Source organism: Lissotriton vulgaris, chromosome 4_1, assembly GCF_964263255.1.
Source record: "Lissotriton vulgaris chromosome 4_1, aLisVul1.2, whole genome shotgun sequence".
Classification (NCBI taxonomy): domain Eukaryota; kingdom Metazoa; phylum Chordata; class Amphibia; order Caudata; family Salamandridae; genus Lissotriton; species Lissotriton vulgaris.
The window spans coordinates 650,017,938-650,037,258 of NC_141691.1; the positions used below are offsets into that span (position 1 = coordinate 650,017,938).

At 45.1% G+C, this 19,321-nt stretch overlaps 1 protein-coding gene across 2 annotated transcripts in view; it reads right to left on the bottom strand.

Annotated features, from left to right (window-relative positions):
* Nucleotides 1-300: 300 nt before the first annotated feature.
* The window catches only part of ADCY1 (adenylate cyclase 1), a 1,293,742-nt gene continuing 1,274,721 nt past the window's right edge, over nucleotides 301-19,321 (bottom strand). For both annotated transcript variants that reach the window (XM_086966836.1, XM_086966835.1), the window contains 2 exons: nucleotides 12,193-12,317; nucleotides 301-811 (listed from right to left, as the gene is read on the bottom strand). In XM_086966836.1, the coding sequence (XP_086822962.1) occupies nucleotides 473-811; nucleotides 12,193-12,317 (464 nt within the window). In that variant the 3' untranslated portion in view covers nucleotides 301-472. The remainder of the gene's footprint in view (nucleotides 812-12,192; nucleotides 12,318-19,321) is intronic.

Below are 19,321 nucleotides of genomic sequence, written 5' to 3' on the forward strand. Positions count from 1 at the left end.
TAACAAGCCACTGATACAAATGCTAGCACATACCCATAATAAAACCCTTACTAAACTTTGCCTGTAGTCAGTAGGAGATGATGGGAAAGTATGTATCTCCAAATAAACAACTGAATTTGTGCCTGCAAATACATACATATTATATATATAAAATTATACATATTTCTGAATATGCATATGTACATTATGTGTATGACTTTCTCTGTGACATCGTTTACCCTTTAAAAGCGCCAAGAACATGTCATATTCTCAGAAACTGAATATGCTGTTTTTGCCCTAACATAAGTGTTAGCCCTTGTTTGAATCATTCCAAAAGTTCTTTTTTTTTCTGGTGTCAGGTTTTTCTTTGGTCAGGTTCCTTAACCTTGGTTGGTGCTGGAGTCCACGGCCTCGGATTTTCTTGTGAAAAAATACTGCTGCGTTTAGTTATTTGGCGTAGGCGGGAATGCTGACAACCACGTGCTATTCCCAGCTACACTTCTTTCACAGATGAGTCAGATGGAAGATAGAGCAATGCAGGGTTGGGGTTGGTTGTTGGGGCTTGAAGAGTTGCGAGGCCAGCAGTAACTGTAAAGCTGGCGACTGAGGACACGGAGAGACAGCTGGTACCCAACTTCGTTTTAATGTTTGTCCTGCCATAGGGGTACATTTTCCGCTCGAGATTTAAAGACCGTGTTTGTGCATTCATTCCATTAGTCTTTCCTTCGAGGAAATACGTCAGCATTTCTCCTTTTCCCTTGACACTAACTTTACCCCGGCACACAAAGTCATAACTGCAGTTTTTAAGTATCCGATGGACTTCTTCAGTCACCTGCATAAAATGAAAAAGCTTCTATTAATTGCGCATATTGGCAAACAAAAACATTTCATAGTTTTTTACTGAGGCCAAAAAACACAATGCATAACATCATTTTACGTGCACAGTGATATGTGCATAACTCGATGTTTGGTCCATCATTACCTATAGGTAATGGGCTTGACTCCGAGTGGGTTAGTGTATTCCAACCTGTGGGTAAACCCCTGTTTCGCACTAGAAGAGTGACCCTGTTCCAGGCAGGTCACTCCCCACGCCGCAACTGCAACTAAGCATGGGCGGAAAAGCCGTTCCGCTCGCGGATTTTGCGGATTTTCGGTAAATTCGCGATCCGCGAACGCTCGCGAATTTACCGAAAATCCGCAAATTCGCACGCAGCGGATTTTTTTTTCTTGGTGATACAATTTTGCGGCGTGCGGCGTAAGTTCGCAATTGCGAACATTCAGGGCAGCAACAATCGCACTCGCGAAATTACAAAAATTTGCAATTCTGCACAAGAAATCCACTAGCAAGCAGCATAGACATTCTGAAAATGATGATTTTTATCAGAATAACTCCTCAGGTTGACATTTGCCTGCACTTTTTTGGATTTGAGGCCTTTTGACTTTCTTTGGATCACTTTTGGATTAGAAATCAACTTTCACAAGTAAGTTTGTTTGGGGCATTACAGTTGCTGTAATGCTGTTCTGCAGAAAAACGAGTTTTGCAAAAGTGAAATCATTCAGCAGGTGCAAAAGTTCAAACTCATCATTAGTAACCATTCCCTGTAGTGCTTCCTGACTGGGGCCCCTCCAGAGTTCAGTTGCTAGTTGCAACAATTGTATGACCCTGCTCTGACCCTCACAGCAGGCTCATAAAATAGCTACAAGTAGGCCACAAAGGTCCTGGAAAAAAATTGCACTGCAACAGAAAGCAAATTACAGATAAGGAAGCAGGTGATAGACTGGAATTTTAAAACAGTGACACATTAATAAATCAACCCCAAATTAATTCATGTCAGTTGAAGCAGGGCAGGTGTGCTTGCTTTTCACCCCCATAATCTACAGTGATGATGAACCAGAGGGTGGCATTGATGTACCAGAGGGTGGCATGGGTGAAACAGAGGGTGGCAGTGGTGAAACAGAGGGTGCTGGGAACCTGTGATGATGAACCAGACGTAGAAACAACATATTCGCGACCGTTGCGAGCCGACATGTAAGTTCGCAATTGCGAACTGGTACAAAACCCTCGCGAACTGGCAGAAACACAAAAAATCCGCAAATTCGCGAGAATTCGCGGATTTTGCGGATTGTGAGTTCGCAAATCCGCAAATTTGCGAATGCCAGATTCGCAAAATTCGCCCATGCTTAACTGCAACACCTGTTTGGCCGTGTCTCCCAGCTCGCTGCTACTGCCTCTGCCGCAAGTTCTGACCCTTTCCTGCCTGCCCTCCGTTTGACTCTGCGCTCTGTATTTTCATTGTACACTGTAATATTGTGCTTGTATTCTGTTGTTTTATTCCCTGTATTTCCCTGCATTGTTGTGCCCTTTATTTCTCCACCCGTTCTGCTCCTATCGTTCCCGCCGCTGTGTCCCCTGTGGCCCTGCCCCCCTTGCTCACCCAATGGCTCCCGCCTCCCAGCTGCTCCTCCCTCCCACCTCCCCCTGTCTCCCACCTCCCCTTCTTATGGCGGCCGCTGCACAGTGAGGAGAGTGACCCTGTTCCAGGCAGGTCGCTCCCCACGCAGCAACAGCACCACCTGTTTGCTCGTGTCTCCAAGCTTGCTACTGCTGCCACTGCCGCAAGTTTGAGGCCCTCCCCCACCCGCTTTCTACCACCTGCACCTAATCCCTGGTGTAACCAAACAAAAAGATCCACCTATAGGAAGTTTTACTGTCAGCCAGAGTGTAATAGGCACATACAGTCTCTGTTAAAGTACCCCTCACACACCAAAAGGTCCCTTGGTGTCATGCTTCATCATCGGGGTCTTCCCTCCCCGCTGAGGGGCGAGACGTGCTACGACTAGCGACTACGCAGGAGCACTTAGATATTGTAAGTGCTATGTGAAGTGTATTGGAGTGAGTGTCAGTAGGATCAGGAGTGATAGAAAAAGTGAGGTTTAAAAAATACCTGGCCTTATGGTGAACAAAAGTTTTTTAAGCATTAAGATACGCTTATCATGTATAGTCACCGTTAAGGTCATCAAGCATTTTCCTTTTACAGGTGACAGATGAACGCGCATTGGGAAACGCGCTGAAAGTAATTACGTGCTCTCTCCTTATCTTTCAGGCCCACGTACCAGTAATACTGTTAGGGCTTTAATCGTAATTTAATCTCATACCACATAGGTATTGATATTTTCATTTTTCACTTGTATATAAACAGAGCACATAGTGGTGACAATATTAGTGAGTGACAGAGGGATCTGACCCCGTCCTGACGAAGAGGCATGTGCCCAGGGCTTTAGGTGGGCCGGATCTCAAGGGGTCTGAGCACCAGCAGTTTTTTTCAGGGGGCCTCGAAACGGGTCTCTATCGCGCTCTGTTTTGAGCCCTGACACAGGCAGTCCGTTTTTTTCCCAGACTGCAGTGACAGCTGTTTGCTGTCACTGCAGTCCGGAAAAAGTGCCAGGGTGCAAAACAAAGCCTGATAGAGACCGGTTTCGAGACAGCACCAGGCACATGGATGTGCTCTGCTCACACTGCTCACTTCTCAGTAGTAGAGAAGTTACAGCATGACGTTATGCCAGGAGAGGGTTGTGGTGGAAGGGAAATCCTTTAGGAGTCATTTTCTTTCTGGATTTCCCTTCTCTTTCTGAAACTCAGGAGCAGCAACATTGTGGTAGGGTCACCAGGGATTTAATTGGAAGCTTTGTCAATATTATATACAAGTCATAGTTGCATCTTATTTATCTTCTGCAATTGATAACCATTGACAAAGCCAATATCCCTTACTTAATGTAGGTATGATGTTACTTGTATCAAATATCTGGATGCAATGACAGAAACAGCAAAATACAAGTCTTGCAGCACACTATGCTAAGCACAGATTTTTTGCGTAAGTGATTTAAAGCCATGCCCCTAATTACACTGACCACGCCCCTTTGAGAGACCCCCCAGTTTTTTCATCCCACTTAAAGCCCTGCATGTGCCTCGAAACATGTTGACACCATCAGGAGAATTAGCTCATTGCCAAGCTTTATATTCTCCGTTACACCTATTTTAACAGTACCAGCCTATGGCTAATAAATAATTTTTGTTCATCATAAGGCCAGGTATTTTTTAAACCTCACTTTTTCTATCACTCCTGACCCTACTGACACTCACTCCAATACACTTCACATAGCACTTACAATATCTAAGTGCTCTGCGTAGTCGCTAGTCATAGCACGCCCCATCCCGCAGCGGGGCGGGAAGACCCCGATCATGAAGCATGACACCAAGGGACCTTTTGGTGTGTGAGGGGTAATTTAACAAAGACTGTATGTGCCTATTACACTCTGGCTGACAGTAAAACTTCCTATAGCTGGATCTTTTTGTTTGTTTAAACCAATGACTGGAGGAGGGTGCATCCACCTGAGTGCAGTCTAAGCACTACCTCTTCACTCCCTCTTTTGATTTTCTAGTAAACCTAAACCCTGGTGGCCAGTTGTAGGCCATAGGTATTTGTGCGCTGGATCTGCCCCTTTCATGCCTGTTTGACTCTGAGCTCTGTATTCTGATTGTACTCTGTAATAATGTGCTTGTATTCTGTTTTATTCCCTGCATTGTCGTGCCCTTGATTTCTCCACCAGTTCTGCTCTCTCGTTCCCGCCGCTGCGTCCCCTGCATCAGGACGCCTAGGGCAAGCCCGTCTGCCCCCGTCAGCGCCTGGACCGCGCCAATGCCAGAACCTCGGGCCCCCACGAACGCCACAACACTCGATGCCGCTACAACGCCAGCACCCTCCACGCTCTCAACACCGGCAGATCACACACCTGCTTCTAGGCCAACCCGAAGCGAACCCACGGGCCTTTCACCTGCCAGAGCTGCTGCTACACTAGGGTAGGACGCAACAGCCTCCGAAGCCTTCTACTCAACACCCGCTCCGCCCGCAAACACGCCATTGAACTCTGGGACCTACTGTACTCCACCTCCCCAGACTTCGCCTTCCTGATGGAGACCTGGATGAACCCCTGCTCGGCACCCGACATCGCCATAGCCATCCCTGATGGCTACAAGATCACCCGCAGGGACCGCACCAAGGGAACAGGAGGAGGAAACGCCATCCTCCACAGAAACACCCTCGGAATCTCGACCACGCTTATCACCGCTGAACACCTGCACTTCCAGAACTACACCGACCCCAACACCACCCTCAGAGGAACCCTCATCTACAGACCACCCAGCCCCCGGCCGCAGTTCAGCTACTCCATGCCAACTTCGTCAGCACGCACATCCTTGCGTCCACGGACTACATCCTCCTCGGAGACCTGAACTCCCACCTCAAGAACAACAACAACAGCAACTCTACCACCTTGCTCGACAACCTTGCCAACCTCAGACTCAAACAGCTTGTCACAATTCCCACCCACTCCGCCGGACACATGCTCACTCGCATCTTCTCAGCCAGCAACCACGTCACCTTCAGCCACACCACCGAACTCCACTGGACCGACAACCACTGCTTCCACTTCACCTTCAAGAAGCCCACCATGCACCACCGCACACAATGGACCCCCCACCACAGCTGGAGCAAAGTCACCGAAGACCATCAAGTCACCACCCTCGCCCAAAACCCACGAACGGACACCACTAACACCAACTCCGTCACCCGCAACCTTACGCAATGGATCTACGACTGCACAAACACCCTCGCCCCGATAAATAAAAACTCAAACAGACGCACTGACTGAAAAGCCATCTGGTTCACCGCCAACCTCCAGGCATAAAAGCAGGCCTGCCGTAGGCTCAAGAAGTGGCACCAAGAACAGACACCAGACAGCAACACAGCCTACAAGAGCGCCATCAGCAGACACCACCAACTCATCTGTACCGCCAAAAGGACCTCCTTCAAAGAGCGCATTGACAACAACACACACAACAGCAAAGAGGAAATCTCCAACCCCAGCTCAAACTCCGACATCCCGCCACCACAAGACCTCTGCGACTCCCTAGCCCCCTTCTTCCACCGCTAGATTGCAGACATCCACAACAGTTTCAGCAACCAGGTGCCCCACAGACGCAGACACCTCAGACGCAGCACCCCCCAGCCACATCAACATCGACCCCCCTGCTCTCCTGGACCCACGTCAATGACGAAGACACCATCAAAATCATGAACACCATCCTCTCCGGATCACCATATGACCCCTGCCTGCACCACAGCTTCAACAAAGCAAGCTCCAACATCGCACACCATCTCCGCAAGATCATCAACAGCTCCTTCGAGACCGCCACCTTCCCGGAGAGCTGGAAGAACGCCGAGATCAACGCCCTATTGAAGAAACGCAAACTGACCCTAAGGACCTCAAGAACTTCCAGCCCATCTCCCTCCTCCTGTTCCAGGCAAAAGTCATGGAGATGATCATCAACAGGCAACTTACCTCCTTCCTCAAAAAAAAACAACATCCTGGACCCATCCCAATCCAGATTTCGCAGCAACCACAGCACCAAAACAGCCCTCATCGTTCAACCGACAACATCAGGGCCATGATAGACAACGGGGAAACTGCAGCCCTCCTTCTCCTGGACCTCTCGGCAGCCTTCAACACCGTCTGCCACCACACCCTCTGCACACGTCTCCACAAAGCAGGGATCTGCAACAAAGCACTGGACTGAACCACCTCCTTCCTCACAGGCAGAACCCAGAGTGTCCGCCTCCCCCCAATCCGCTCTAAAGACACCAAGATCATCTGTGGCGTACCCCAAGGATCATCCCTGAGCCTGACACTCTTCATCATCTACATGGCACGCTCACCAACATCGCCAGATCACACAACGTCAACATTGTCTCATACGCCAATGACACCCAGCTGATCCTCTCCCTCACCAAAGACCCCACCACCACCTAATCCAACCTCTAAGAAGGAAAGACGGCCATCGCTGAATGGATGACAATCAGCCACCTGAAACTGAACTCAGAAAAGACTGAGGACCTCATCATCAGATTCACCCCCTCTGACTGGGACGACTCATGGGGACCGGCTGCACTGTGGGCTGCACCGACGCCCACTAACCACGCACGCAACCTGGGAGTCATCCTGGACTCTGCACTGTCAATGACCGAGCAAGTGAACGCTGCTCCTCCTCCTGCTTCAACACCCTCCACCTTCTCCACAATATCTACAGATGGATCCCCACCGGCACCAGAACGACAGTCACCCAGATCCTCATCAGCAGCAGACTGGACTACGGCAATGCTCTATATGCAGGAACATCAGCCAAACTCCAGAAATGACTACACACATACAGAACGCCTCTGCACGCCTCAACCTCGACAGCCCCTGCACCAGTCACATCTCACTCACCTGAAAGACCTTCACTGGCTCCCTGTCAACAAGAGGATCACCTTCAAGCTCCTCACCCATTCTCACAAAGCTCTCCACAATATTGGACTAGCGTACCTCAACAAATGACTCACCTTCTACTCCCCAAATTGCCAGCTTCGCTACGCTAATCTCGACCTCGCCACCATCACCGGCATCTGTCGAGTGACCACTGGTGGCAGATCATTCTCCCACCTCTTCGCTAAAACCTGGAACACCCTCCCCATTCACCTACGACAGACCCAGGACCTGTTGGCCTTCAGGAGACTCCTCAAGACCTGGGTGTTCGAGCAGTAGGAGCACCCCCGCACCCCCCAGTGCCTTGAGACCCTCACGGGTGAGTCGTGCGCTCTGCAAATGTACTGATTAATCGATTGGTTCAGTGAGTGTAGGGGTGGGGCAAAAGTGTGGCCAAAAACCCCCAAAATATTCTGTAATGTTTTTGGTCTTTCACCGTCAGGTAGCTACATACAAAATAAAGTGCAGCTTAAATGAAAAATAAATAAAAAAGATGTTACTCAGTGGAAAATGTAGTATAATACATTATGAAACCTCTACTAGTTAACTACATAACTGTCCCTTCAACACCTCCTCCAGGGTAGTAAGCACTACACACATACAATTACAATTAAAAGCATGCACTTGACAGCTCAGTTGTTAACTTTTGAACTACCACTCAAAAAGAATACATATTTCTAATTGCAAAGCTTTGAGTGATTTGATGAATTAAAGCCAGCACCCGCTCCCAAACCTCTTTTACATTTGCAGAATAACTCATTGCATATATTTGCATTTCTTTCAGGCAAGCAGGCAGGGACATCTTTAGAATTTTGGGGGCCCTAGGCCAAATATATTTTGGGGGCTCCTGTTAGGAACAGCTTTGAATTCATCATCCAATTTCAGCTCTTTCTTTCCCTCTTTGACCAGGTCACTGACAGCGCACTGGCACACTTGTCCAAGTTCTTAATGAGTTTGCATCTGGTATTCAGGGAAAGTGGTGAGTGTTTTCAAAATTGTAAAATAGCAGCAGCTCACTAAAATTGCTACAAATAATCTCTGTGACACCCTCCCATTTCTTATATCTGAGGTCCTGTATTGATCTAATAGAAACTATTTTATGGATGTCAGAGATTCTCACACATACACACATTAACAATACATTAAATGATATTTGAAACAATCTGTTTAAAAATTATTGAAGGTCATCAGGACAAGACTCTGCAAAACGCTGCAAAGGCTGGGGCCCCGGGCTAGGGCCCACTTTACAAATGCCTTACAATGTCTCTGGAAGCAAGCACCCTGGCAGGAAGGCTTCTTTCGCTGTCTGCTCACCTTGTGTTTCACAACACAAGAGACTCACTGAATGACTAAATGCTGAAGCATGTAAACTTTCAGAATTAATCAAGTTGTGATGGTTATGTTATTACAAAACTGCATTGGCAAAGGCAATAGGTTTCACCCAGAAAACACCTTTGGGTTTGTCAATGCTTTTCTAGACATATTGCACAGCAGCATGGGCTGCTGTGCAACATGATTTAAAGTAAAAAAAACTATATGTCACACCCATCATTGACTGCGTCAAATCACTTCGCTACATAAAGTAGGGGGAGGCGAAGGATGCAAGACTAGGTCGCTCTCCTAAGAGGTGTAATCAAAAAACAAACCCAAAGTATCTGGTTCTTAGACCTAGCTTATGAATTTGGCTCCTGGCCAATATGGTCAGAAAAGAGCCCGAAAGAAAGAAAAATGTATTTCTTGAGTCCCCTCACTCACCAGGGTTTCCCCATGGTGACATGCTTCATCAATGGGGCCATCCTAGCTCTCTCCGAACTGGGGCGTGCTGCGACTTGCGGAGTTACGTAGGAGCTTTTTTTTGTGGAAGACTATGTGTGGTGCAATGTGTGGTCGAGTGGACGTATATTGATTAAAAATACCGTGCTAGTGGGCCTAAATTATTTTATTCCTGCTCCTAGGTAGGTGTGGTTAAAAACGGGGTTGACACTGTGTACCTATCTATAATTAGAAGGGAATCAGTGTGTGGTCGACATGTTTCAAGCTTCCCCTAGCTTTTCCTCAGGACCACACAGGGACCAGCCCTGTGTTTGCCACTCCTGTATTAACCTTAATAGGGAAGTTGTAATAAACAAAGTATCGTGAAAGCTGCTACTAATAAAGGCATGCGTTTGAAATACATACGATTGCTAGTTCTCGTTGTATATCAGGAATGCAAAAGAATAAAGAAAAAAGAAAAAGCATCCTTTGAGTGTGGGTACACATTTGTTCTTTCATACTGCACTCATATCTGGGTGGTATGCTCCATATCGGTGCATGCAGACTTCCAAGGCGCGAGTGGTTGTGCCTAGAAAAATATTAAAAACAAGCAAGTTATATGCGTGGGAGGAAAGAAAGCGAGGCGGCCATCATAATTTCCAGTTTGTGGAGCAGTGTTTGGTCAAGGTTCTCATAGCATAAAGAGTGCATGGTAATGGCTTCCTTTGCCACTGGACCTGTAGGGAGTTAGAGCACTTACTACAAGACTGGAGACGCCACGCCAGGACACCTACTTCTCTTCCCAGCCGAACCGCATCTTAGCGGGTCTACGGCGAGGGGAGTATAAAAGGGCTTCCGGGTTCGCATTGCCGCGCAATTGACTGCTAAAGCTAGACTGTGTGTATGCTTGGAAATGGCCACCAAGGAATGGAAAGTGTGGCGGCCATTTTGGAGAGGGATCGCAAGTCTGCTCCGCGACCCTCTTGTTGAAAATAAAGGGTCGTTACATGTCCTATATCAAGGTAGTAGTCCAATAATGGAAAATTAAATAAAATTTGGGGAGAATTAAGTATCAACAACCTGATGGTTTCCACGTCTAGAGGACTAGACCACGTGTATTTTGATAAATTGCCTATATAGTATGGTGTAGTGGCAATTATGGGCGGAGTCACTTCCCTGGTTGAAAATGGGTCGTTGGATTAGACAATTAAGAGAATTTCTCAAATACCAGCACAAAAAACCCAATCTTTGTTATAAGAAGATCGTTGGACTCGGTAATGTCTAAAGTTGCCATCTTATTTTGGGGGAGAAACGTTGTTGGGGCCTCGGGAGGTGAGAACTTGTTTTTATTCAGAATGGGCAGACAAATACGGGGTGCAGTTTAAGGGTCTGAAAATCAATCGCATCATGTTGTTGGTTATTGGGGAGGGCGGGCAATAACAACAGGAAAGCCCTTCTTGAACCTAAATTAACCACCATTTCAGAAACTAAAAGACCCATTTTTATCACCACCTTCAGCATGGCTTCTGATCAAGTCACTAAAATAGTGAAAAAACACTGGAATACAGTAAACAGTGGGGGACTTGACATACCCACAACCCATATTCAGCCACAGATGTTGCATGAATCTGAAGAACCACCTGGTACATACACCCCCCAGATCCACAAGCACCAAAGAGAACAACACCCGCAGGCTGCACCCATTACCAGCAGGCCACTACCCCTGCAGTAATTGCAGCGTCTGCCATCTGCCACAGCTACAAAGATAGTTGCCCTAAACAATAATTCAACTTGGGAACTACGCCACTTTACAAATTGCAACACTACAGGCGTGGTGTGCCTTATCTCTTGTACATGTAATCTACATTACGTAGGAATGACAACGAGAAAAGTGGGCACACGCATAGTAGAACACAGAAGCAACATACGATGTAAACGTGCCACTACAAGGAAGAGAAGCCACTTTATTTAAAAACAACAAATACCCAACGATCTGAGATGGGTGGTGTTAGAACATATTAACTACAAAGAAAACCTGGAAAGCAAACTACATGATTAACCCTGGGCGTAGTATGCGTATTGGGGCTACGCAAAGTGGGTGAGAGACTACGCCCACCTACGCACTTTGCGTAGCCCCACTATGCGCCGCCTGCCCCCCTCCCCTCCATACCTAATTTTTGAAAATATTGAAATAAAAGTAAATAAAAAGGCACTTACCTTGTGCGCTGTGTCCCGGGGCTCCCTCTGCTCGTTCGCTCCACCATCTTGAATACCAATGCGCATGCGCGGCCGCCCATGCATGGCCATTTCTCGCGAGAAATGCGCATGCGTGGGCTGCCGCGCATGCGCATTGGTATCTGCGACGGCGGCGCGAACGAGCAGAGGGAGCCCCGGACGCAGCGCACAAGGTAAGTGCCTTTTTATTTACTTTTCTTTCATTATTTTCAAAAATTAGGTATGGAGGGGAGGGCGGGAGGGAGGCGGGTGGCAGGCAACTTCGCTACGCCCACAGGGTGGGCGTAGTGTTGCCTGCTACGCCTACTTTGCAAAGGGCAAAGTAGGCAACACTACGCCCACTCCTTGGGCATAGCGAAGTCCTTCGCCCAGGGTTATAAATGAGCGAGAACAGCGCTGGGTGTTCAAACTCCGCACGGACACCCATGGTCTTAATGATGATATACCCTGGGGCGCTTTTTGTCCTTGATCTGCACAGGACTAGACACTATCTTTGTTGATACAACTTTAGTTGAGGTCACTCTACACCTTTTACAGGGCCACATTTAGTGATCTTGGCACCAGTCAACTTTCTGCATGACGAGCTATTCAGCTTGACATGTATATATGACCTGACACACCACCTTATTGATTAGCAATAATCACCGTCAACATGATGTGAGTGATTTTCAGACCCTTAAACTGCACCCCATATTTCTTTTGCCCATTCTGAATAAAAACGAGTCTACTAGTACCTTCTACAACATCCAATTTATGAAAGTTTAGCTACCCAAAGTGACAACCTTTTAGTTTTCTTTAAATGCACTCATTTTCAGTTTGTCATTTAATACAATAGAACACATTTTAAAACCCCCCAAAAATGCTTACCTGAATTTTACCCTGTATTCCAGTACTGTCCATTCTACTGGCAACATTAACAGTGTTTCCCCATATATCGTACTGTGGCCTCCTAGCCCCAATTACTCCAGCAACAACTGGCCCAACATTTATACCTAAAAAAGTGAAAAAGACACAGACATTTAAGTATTTTAGGCAAATGATTTTAACTCTCTGAAGAGCTATATGATAGCAAAACACGTGCCAGATGTTGCTTTTTTTCATTTCAGGTTGGCTTGGATGGTATTTTACCAATCCAAAGCTGCAATACTGTGGCTGGAGTGGTAGAAGGCTTTTGTCATTTTACAGCTCGGCGTGGATGGCACTGTGCTAATTCTATGCTTACAAACTTTGATAGAAAAGTAAGTATTGAAAATGAGCAAACTCAAAGTGTCACTGGTGTTCTTGGGGGCTGTATACTGGAGCTGCTCTCTACCTAAACGTAGAAACTGCCCAGAGTTTGCTGCTTCTTTTTTGCATTGTGTATATGTATATGTATATACACACATATACACAATGCAAAAAAGAAGCACCAAACTCTGGGCAGTTTCTACGTTTAGGTAGAGAGCAGCTCCAGTATACAGCCCCCAAGAACACCAGTGACACTTTGAGTTTGCTCATTTCAAGTGATATATATATATATATAGTGACCCAGGATGGTTAAGGCCCGCACCTGTCTTTAAGAATCCTACAACATATGAAGGCGATCACCAATGCTGATAGATCAGACCCTGTAGCTTGACACTGCGGGACCACACACCAAAAACGACCCTGCACAGGTTAAATACTTTGTGATAGATGCAGTCCTGATAAAAAAAAAGAGGGAGGGTGACCATGTAAGAGCATTACAGGAGCTTGAAACAAAATACATCCTCAGACTTGACAGTAGAACACCTAATGGGCTTGATAGTGATGAAGAATTCCATTCCTGTCTTTAACCCCTTCGATGCTCATGACGAGCTCAGCTCGTCATGAGGCACGGTTGAGCTGTGCTGATGACGAGCTGAGCTCGTCATAAACAATGGGATTTACAGATAGCTCAGCACAGGAGGGGAATACCATCAGCAGAGATGGTGTTAATTTCAATGGTGAGATAATAGTTGCAATTCAGAAGTATTCAGGAATCCAAGATGAAAGTTGGAGGTGAAATCTAAATTTGAGTTGTTGGAGGTGAAATCTAAATTTGAGTTGTTGGAGGTGAAATATGAATTGCTGATTAATTAGGCACTAGCCGGCAATTTTGAATGTCATATGTGATTTGGGTAAATGAATTGTGCATCTCACTTTGCCACTTGTCCAGTTGTCACAAACAATGAAGGTTTGATTTGATTTTGTTTAAAAAAGGAACATTTAGAACACATTAATGTTTACTTAAGGTGAATGAACAAACAGTACCTTGACACTGGTCTTCTTTAGCACAGGCACTTAAAGTCTGATCCATTAAGTGCAGTGAAACATTTGAAATATGTGAATGTTTATTCTAGGCACATCATACCCTAAAATTATATATTCACGTCCTGTGCACCTCAAAATAAATTTGATGTTGTGTTTAGATTTTAAATGTCGAGTGATTGTAACTTGAATTGGAAGACAGTACCGGATAATCATGTATCGGTAGTCTTTCTTTGTTGGCAGTTTGACCCCTGGAAATATAAGGCAATTTATTGGTAGTTAAACAGTGTGTGACTAAGGCCATAGTGTCAGCTGAAACGTGTTGTGGCTTACGTGAAATAAAGAAGACTTTTGAACATTCCGCAATTGAAGTCGGCTCCTTTTGTTGTGGTAACATTGTCAAACGTTACAGTGATATATGATGTGTGTGTATAAATGTATGTATACTAAATACATATATATATATATATATATATATATATATATATATATATATATATATATATATATATATATATATATATATATATATATATATATATATATGTGTATATATAAATATGTATATATATATATATATATATGTATGCCAAACCCTCAGTTTCCCTCGCGCTATAGTCCTTCTCCCCAGCCACGATCAGGAACAGGCACGAACCAAGGTATTTGGATGCCACATTGCTTTATTTTTAGTGCTCTCATCATAATGTTTCGGCTCCGTAGAGCCTTGATCATATATATATATCAACAACTAAGTTTTCCCAGTATCCAAGGAAAGAAAGCACACGCACTCCCAGCAGGTAAATTGCAGATAGTGATTTAATGAGCAGCATGCTCTATGAATTTCGACACCAGAAGTGTTTTGTTCACAAGTATAAAGCAGAAATAACAGAATATTTAGGTTCCAACATCAGTGAATAGACATAAACAAAGGACATAGCATTGACAGTGGCTGTGGTGGCCATTTTGAAATGTTCCAGATTGGTTAGTGATACCTAAGTATATATTCACTGAAAAAAACAAAGGTAACAGGGACGTTATAGTTAAGCTCAGATTTCACTCATACAAAACCATAGCAATTCAGCAGTTATAGACATCACTCATGACATCTCAAATGACATCACTGATGACATCTTCTACAGAACCAATCACACACCCAGTCACAACCCCATACAACCTCTTATATACCCACTCACACACACAACCACTCACATATTTACTCACAGACCCATACAACTACTGACACACACCCACTCACTCAATCATACAGTCACTCACACAACCACTCACTCACCCGTGCTGCTACTAGCCGATCTACTCACTCATCCTTACACCTACTCATACATCTATTCACACATCCAAAAACCTACTTAAATACCCAATCACACATCGATTCAAGCATTCATATAATCACTCCCTCACCTATACAGCCACTCTCACAGATATTTACAGTGCAAAAAAGTCATTCACACACCCCTCACTTATCCGTAAGGAAAGTGCACGGAAGGTTTTGGGGTGATCCGTCACGAGGGGGCAAAGAAAAAGGGGAGTAAAACATGTTCATTCCTGTAGAGTCTTTAGACACACCTGCAGCCAAAATCACTGGACGGAATTATATATTTTTTTGCAGAAAGGTAGATTTTGTTCCAGAGATCACACATTTTTTTATTTGGTGTAAATCTGTTAAGTAGTTGTAGAGAAATTAAAGGCAAACAAATGTGTTTATCTGGGCCCAGCCTAAGCACAGATCTCATGGTGGGGTCTGATTGGCTACCAAAACTTCAACCAGGAAGTGTTGGCAGTCATCTAGGGACCAATATGCATGATAGCACCCCATTAAAATGCTTTGTAGTGAATGGCAGGTTTTGAAGATCACTAAAAGGAGAAAGCAAAAAGGTTGATAACAGATTTAAATTATGATATAAGTCATTTATTGATGGTACCATACTAATATTACGAATTGTGTTGTGGACTAAGGTGTTTTGCTCTGTGGAAAAGCCAGCTACTGGGATTTAATGAATCATGTTTGAGAAAAAACAGTTTTCGCATTATTTTTCTCATATAGATTATAGAAGGTGGTCCTGAAAATATTATAAGAGCACATTTTCTGTAAATTCACACTATCTTTCAATGCCATATAAAAATGAAGTCTGACATTCTCAGTAAATCACGTACTTCAAAGAGAAGCAGCCTGTCTTTTGATTCCCTTGTGTTATACTGCAGTCTCCCAGAGTGCTCCAAAGAACAACTTGATCACTAACAGTGTTACTCATAACAAAAGTATAGCACACCTGAAGCCATGTTGGTTGAATTAAACTGGTAACATTTTAAACATTTAATTTAGAAAAGAATAAAATGAGTGGGCACATTTTGTCATAGAAAATATGGTTACTTTTGTAGAAAGAAAAATTATGACACCTTTTAAGTGAGTTCTCAAATCTCCCTCTTTTATTTCATTAAAACATTCTGACATGCAACTTAAACATGCACTTTCGATACCAGCAGCAGACTGCCAGTTAACTCCCTGGTGATCAGCAGCTTTATTAGAGTGTTCTAATTAGTGCCAACATTCTGAATTTATGTCAAACTGTGGCACATCTGAATGCCACCTTGATGGAATCAAAGTAGAAAACAGAAAGCATTTTTCTACTGAGGATGCTGCAGTAAATGAGGAAACTAGCGAGCTTCATAACAAATTAGCATACCCAGATGGCCTCCAGAGAAAAAAGAGCTAAAATGTAGCACATATATCACCCAAATGTAGCCCAAGTATAGTCCAATGGCAGAAGTGTGCAAAACACAGAACACTTTATTTTGCTATTTATTTACAGCACAGACTTGACCCAAAGTTATAGGAGTGCTTCAAATAAGCATCAATTACATTACAAATTAACACATTCATTTTGGTTTTAGGCTTGGGGAGATTAAGTGAATTGCCCAGAATCGCAGGATGCCGAGCTGACACCTGGTTCCCCAGTTGCAATGTCTGCAGCTTTGGCTGTAACACCACATCCTCTCCCTTAAGTGTAACATATAGTCAAGTGATCAACTGGATAAAAAAACATAAAGGGATCAAATTATTTAAAAGTGCTTTGCCGCTGTTTGAGAACTCAGAAAATATGTCCTAATTTCAGTGGGTTAGAGCAGTAAACATAATTTTTATGGGAATCAGACCATCTCATGTAGGAAGTTGCAGAAGTAACACATTGACCATGCTGTGTAGGCGAAAGGGGGAGTGGCAACACAATGGACCATGGAGGGCAGGGAAAAGGGGGCAGGTGCAACAAATGAACCATGCAGTACAGCAAGAGAGGCTGTGACAATATAAAAGACCGTTGAAGGCAGACGGAAGCAGTGGCAGTACAACCATACATGCTAACAGACCCAATTCAAACTGCTTCCAAAGATTGTGGGTATGCTATTTGATCTGCACATCTATATTCAGTGATGTTGTAATTATATTACCAATTCCCTTCAAAGCATGTATTATAGGGGTGATCTCATGGTGTCACAATACCTGCCCACCAGAGTATAAATCCACTAGGGCTTGAAACCAGCCTAAAAATAATGTCCAACAAATACACCAAAGCACACCACTTAGTAGTGACTTTTGTTTTCAGTCATTGCTCCGTATCCCAGCCAATCACAGGTCGTTTCCTTTTAGAAGAATTCCACAGCAGTTCTTAAATCAGGTCACTTGGATTGTTTATTTCATTACTTTAAGACAGAAAGCAGCGTTTCGTCCTCCTGGACTTTCTCAAGGCTTTACTCCACGTCAACAATTCCAAAACTGTTTTGTGTAATTCTTGTGAACAACTCTTCTTAAAATTCCAATGTTCAAACCGAAGTAAATGTATTGAATATATATCCAATATTTCAGGTAGAAGAGGAGCCCTAATAACAATCGATTCACTAGTATCCACACATTGTGCAGTTTCACAATAGTCCTTAGAGGGCTCTCTTCTCTTCCAAGAATATGGGACCCTGGTAAGGCCACCCTTCCGATATGGAGCAGTCCGTAACGTTTCCACCTGAAAGGAGGATACTCCAAATGTTTTTAAGCCCAAAAGAGCTTTATTTTATCTATCCCCTGCATAAAATCTCCTTATTCAATGTAAGTTAACGGGGAAAATCAATTCAACATTTCAAAATCTCCCTCTTACCTACTTCAAAATGTTTGCAAGTAAGGTATATTGAATCACGCAGGGCAGGAGGAATGGGGTGGGGACATGGACTCCAATGAGAAAGGGCAGGAGGGAGATTGGCAGGGGCACCAAACTTGCCTTAGACACAGGTGTCAGGGGTTGCAGCAGCAAAATACACAAGACAGGGCAAGAGGGATGGCAGTGCAGCATAACGAACCATGGAAAGCAATGGGGGACAGGGCCATGCACATGGACAACAATGAGCAAATGGGAAAAAGGCAAGGGCAGCAAGCTGACCATAATGGACAGATAGGAGGGAATGTTGCAGCATAACAGACCAAGGACAGGAGGGAGGGAACAGGGGCACAACAGCGGACCAGAGAACGCAGGAGGGAGGAGAAGGGGTCTGTACATGGAAAATGGAAATGCAGAGGGTAAGGGGCAGGGCATGAGCAGCAAGCTGACCATGGAGAGCAGGCTGGAAGGAAACAGTGAGACAATAATGGCATACACAAAGAAAATGGAGGGAAGGTGGGAGTGTAACAGGGGCAGCATGCTGACAACACAGGTTAGGGGGCAGGGGTTGTGACAGCACACAAGACCATGCATGGCAAGCGGGGGGGGGGTTAGTGGCAGCACAACAGCCATGGTGGGCAAGAGGGAGTGGGCAGGGGCATGCACAAAGCACCATGGAGGATAGAAGGGAGGGGTAGGGGCTGAACACAGACAAAAGACGTAAGGGGAAGTGGCTTCACGGCAGACCATGCAGGGCAACCAGGAGGAGCAGTTGCAGTACAGCAAAGAATGGAGGGTAGAAGGGACTGGCTGCAAAATGGACCATCTAAGACAGAAGGAAAGGTTTAGGGGAAGGGAACTTGAACAGGCTGATCGAGGTGGCAGGGACAGGGACAGGTGGGAGCCATCTGACCATTGTAGGAAGGTTTTAGGGGCAGTGGCAGCTCAACAGAACTCCCCAAATAGATAAGAGGGTGGCAGGTCCAAGGAATATGGTGGGCAGATAGGAGGGAGCAGGGCCATGCACACAGACATCATAGGGCATGGGAATGGAGAGTAGGGGCAGCAAGGTAAGCACAAAGGCTAAGCAGAAGGGCAATGATGGGATATAGAATTGGGGAACAGAGGGCAGGAGGAAAGGGTGGAGACACAAAGCTAAATGGAGGGTAGTGGCAGCAAAATAGACCATGCAAGGCAGGTGGAAGGGGGTTGGCACACGGACATGGACAACAGAGGGTAGGGAGGAGGTAGATGGGGCAGCAAGCTAACTGTTTAGGACAGGCAGGAAGGGCAGTGGCAGAACAATGGCCACAAACAGCTGTAATGAGGGAGAAGGGCCATTGACTTGGACAATGGTTGGCAAGAAGGTAGGGGACAGGAGCAACAAACTTGAGTAGTGACAGCACAATGCCAGGCCAGGCCTTCCATTCAACACCCCTGTGCATTACAATGGGCATCTTACTTAAAGTTAAAAAAAACCTTAGAACTTAACTGAAGAAAATCAAAGGTTACATGGATGTTACAGTTAGGAAACAGAATTAAAAAAACCTTAGACATTCACAAAAAAAAAC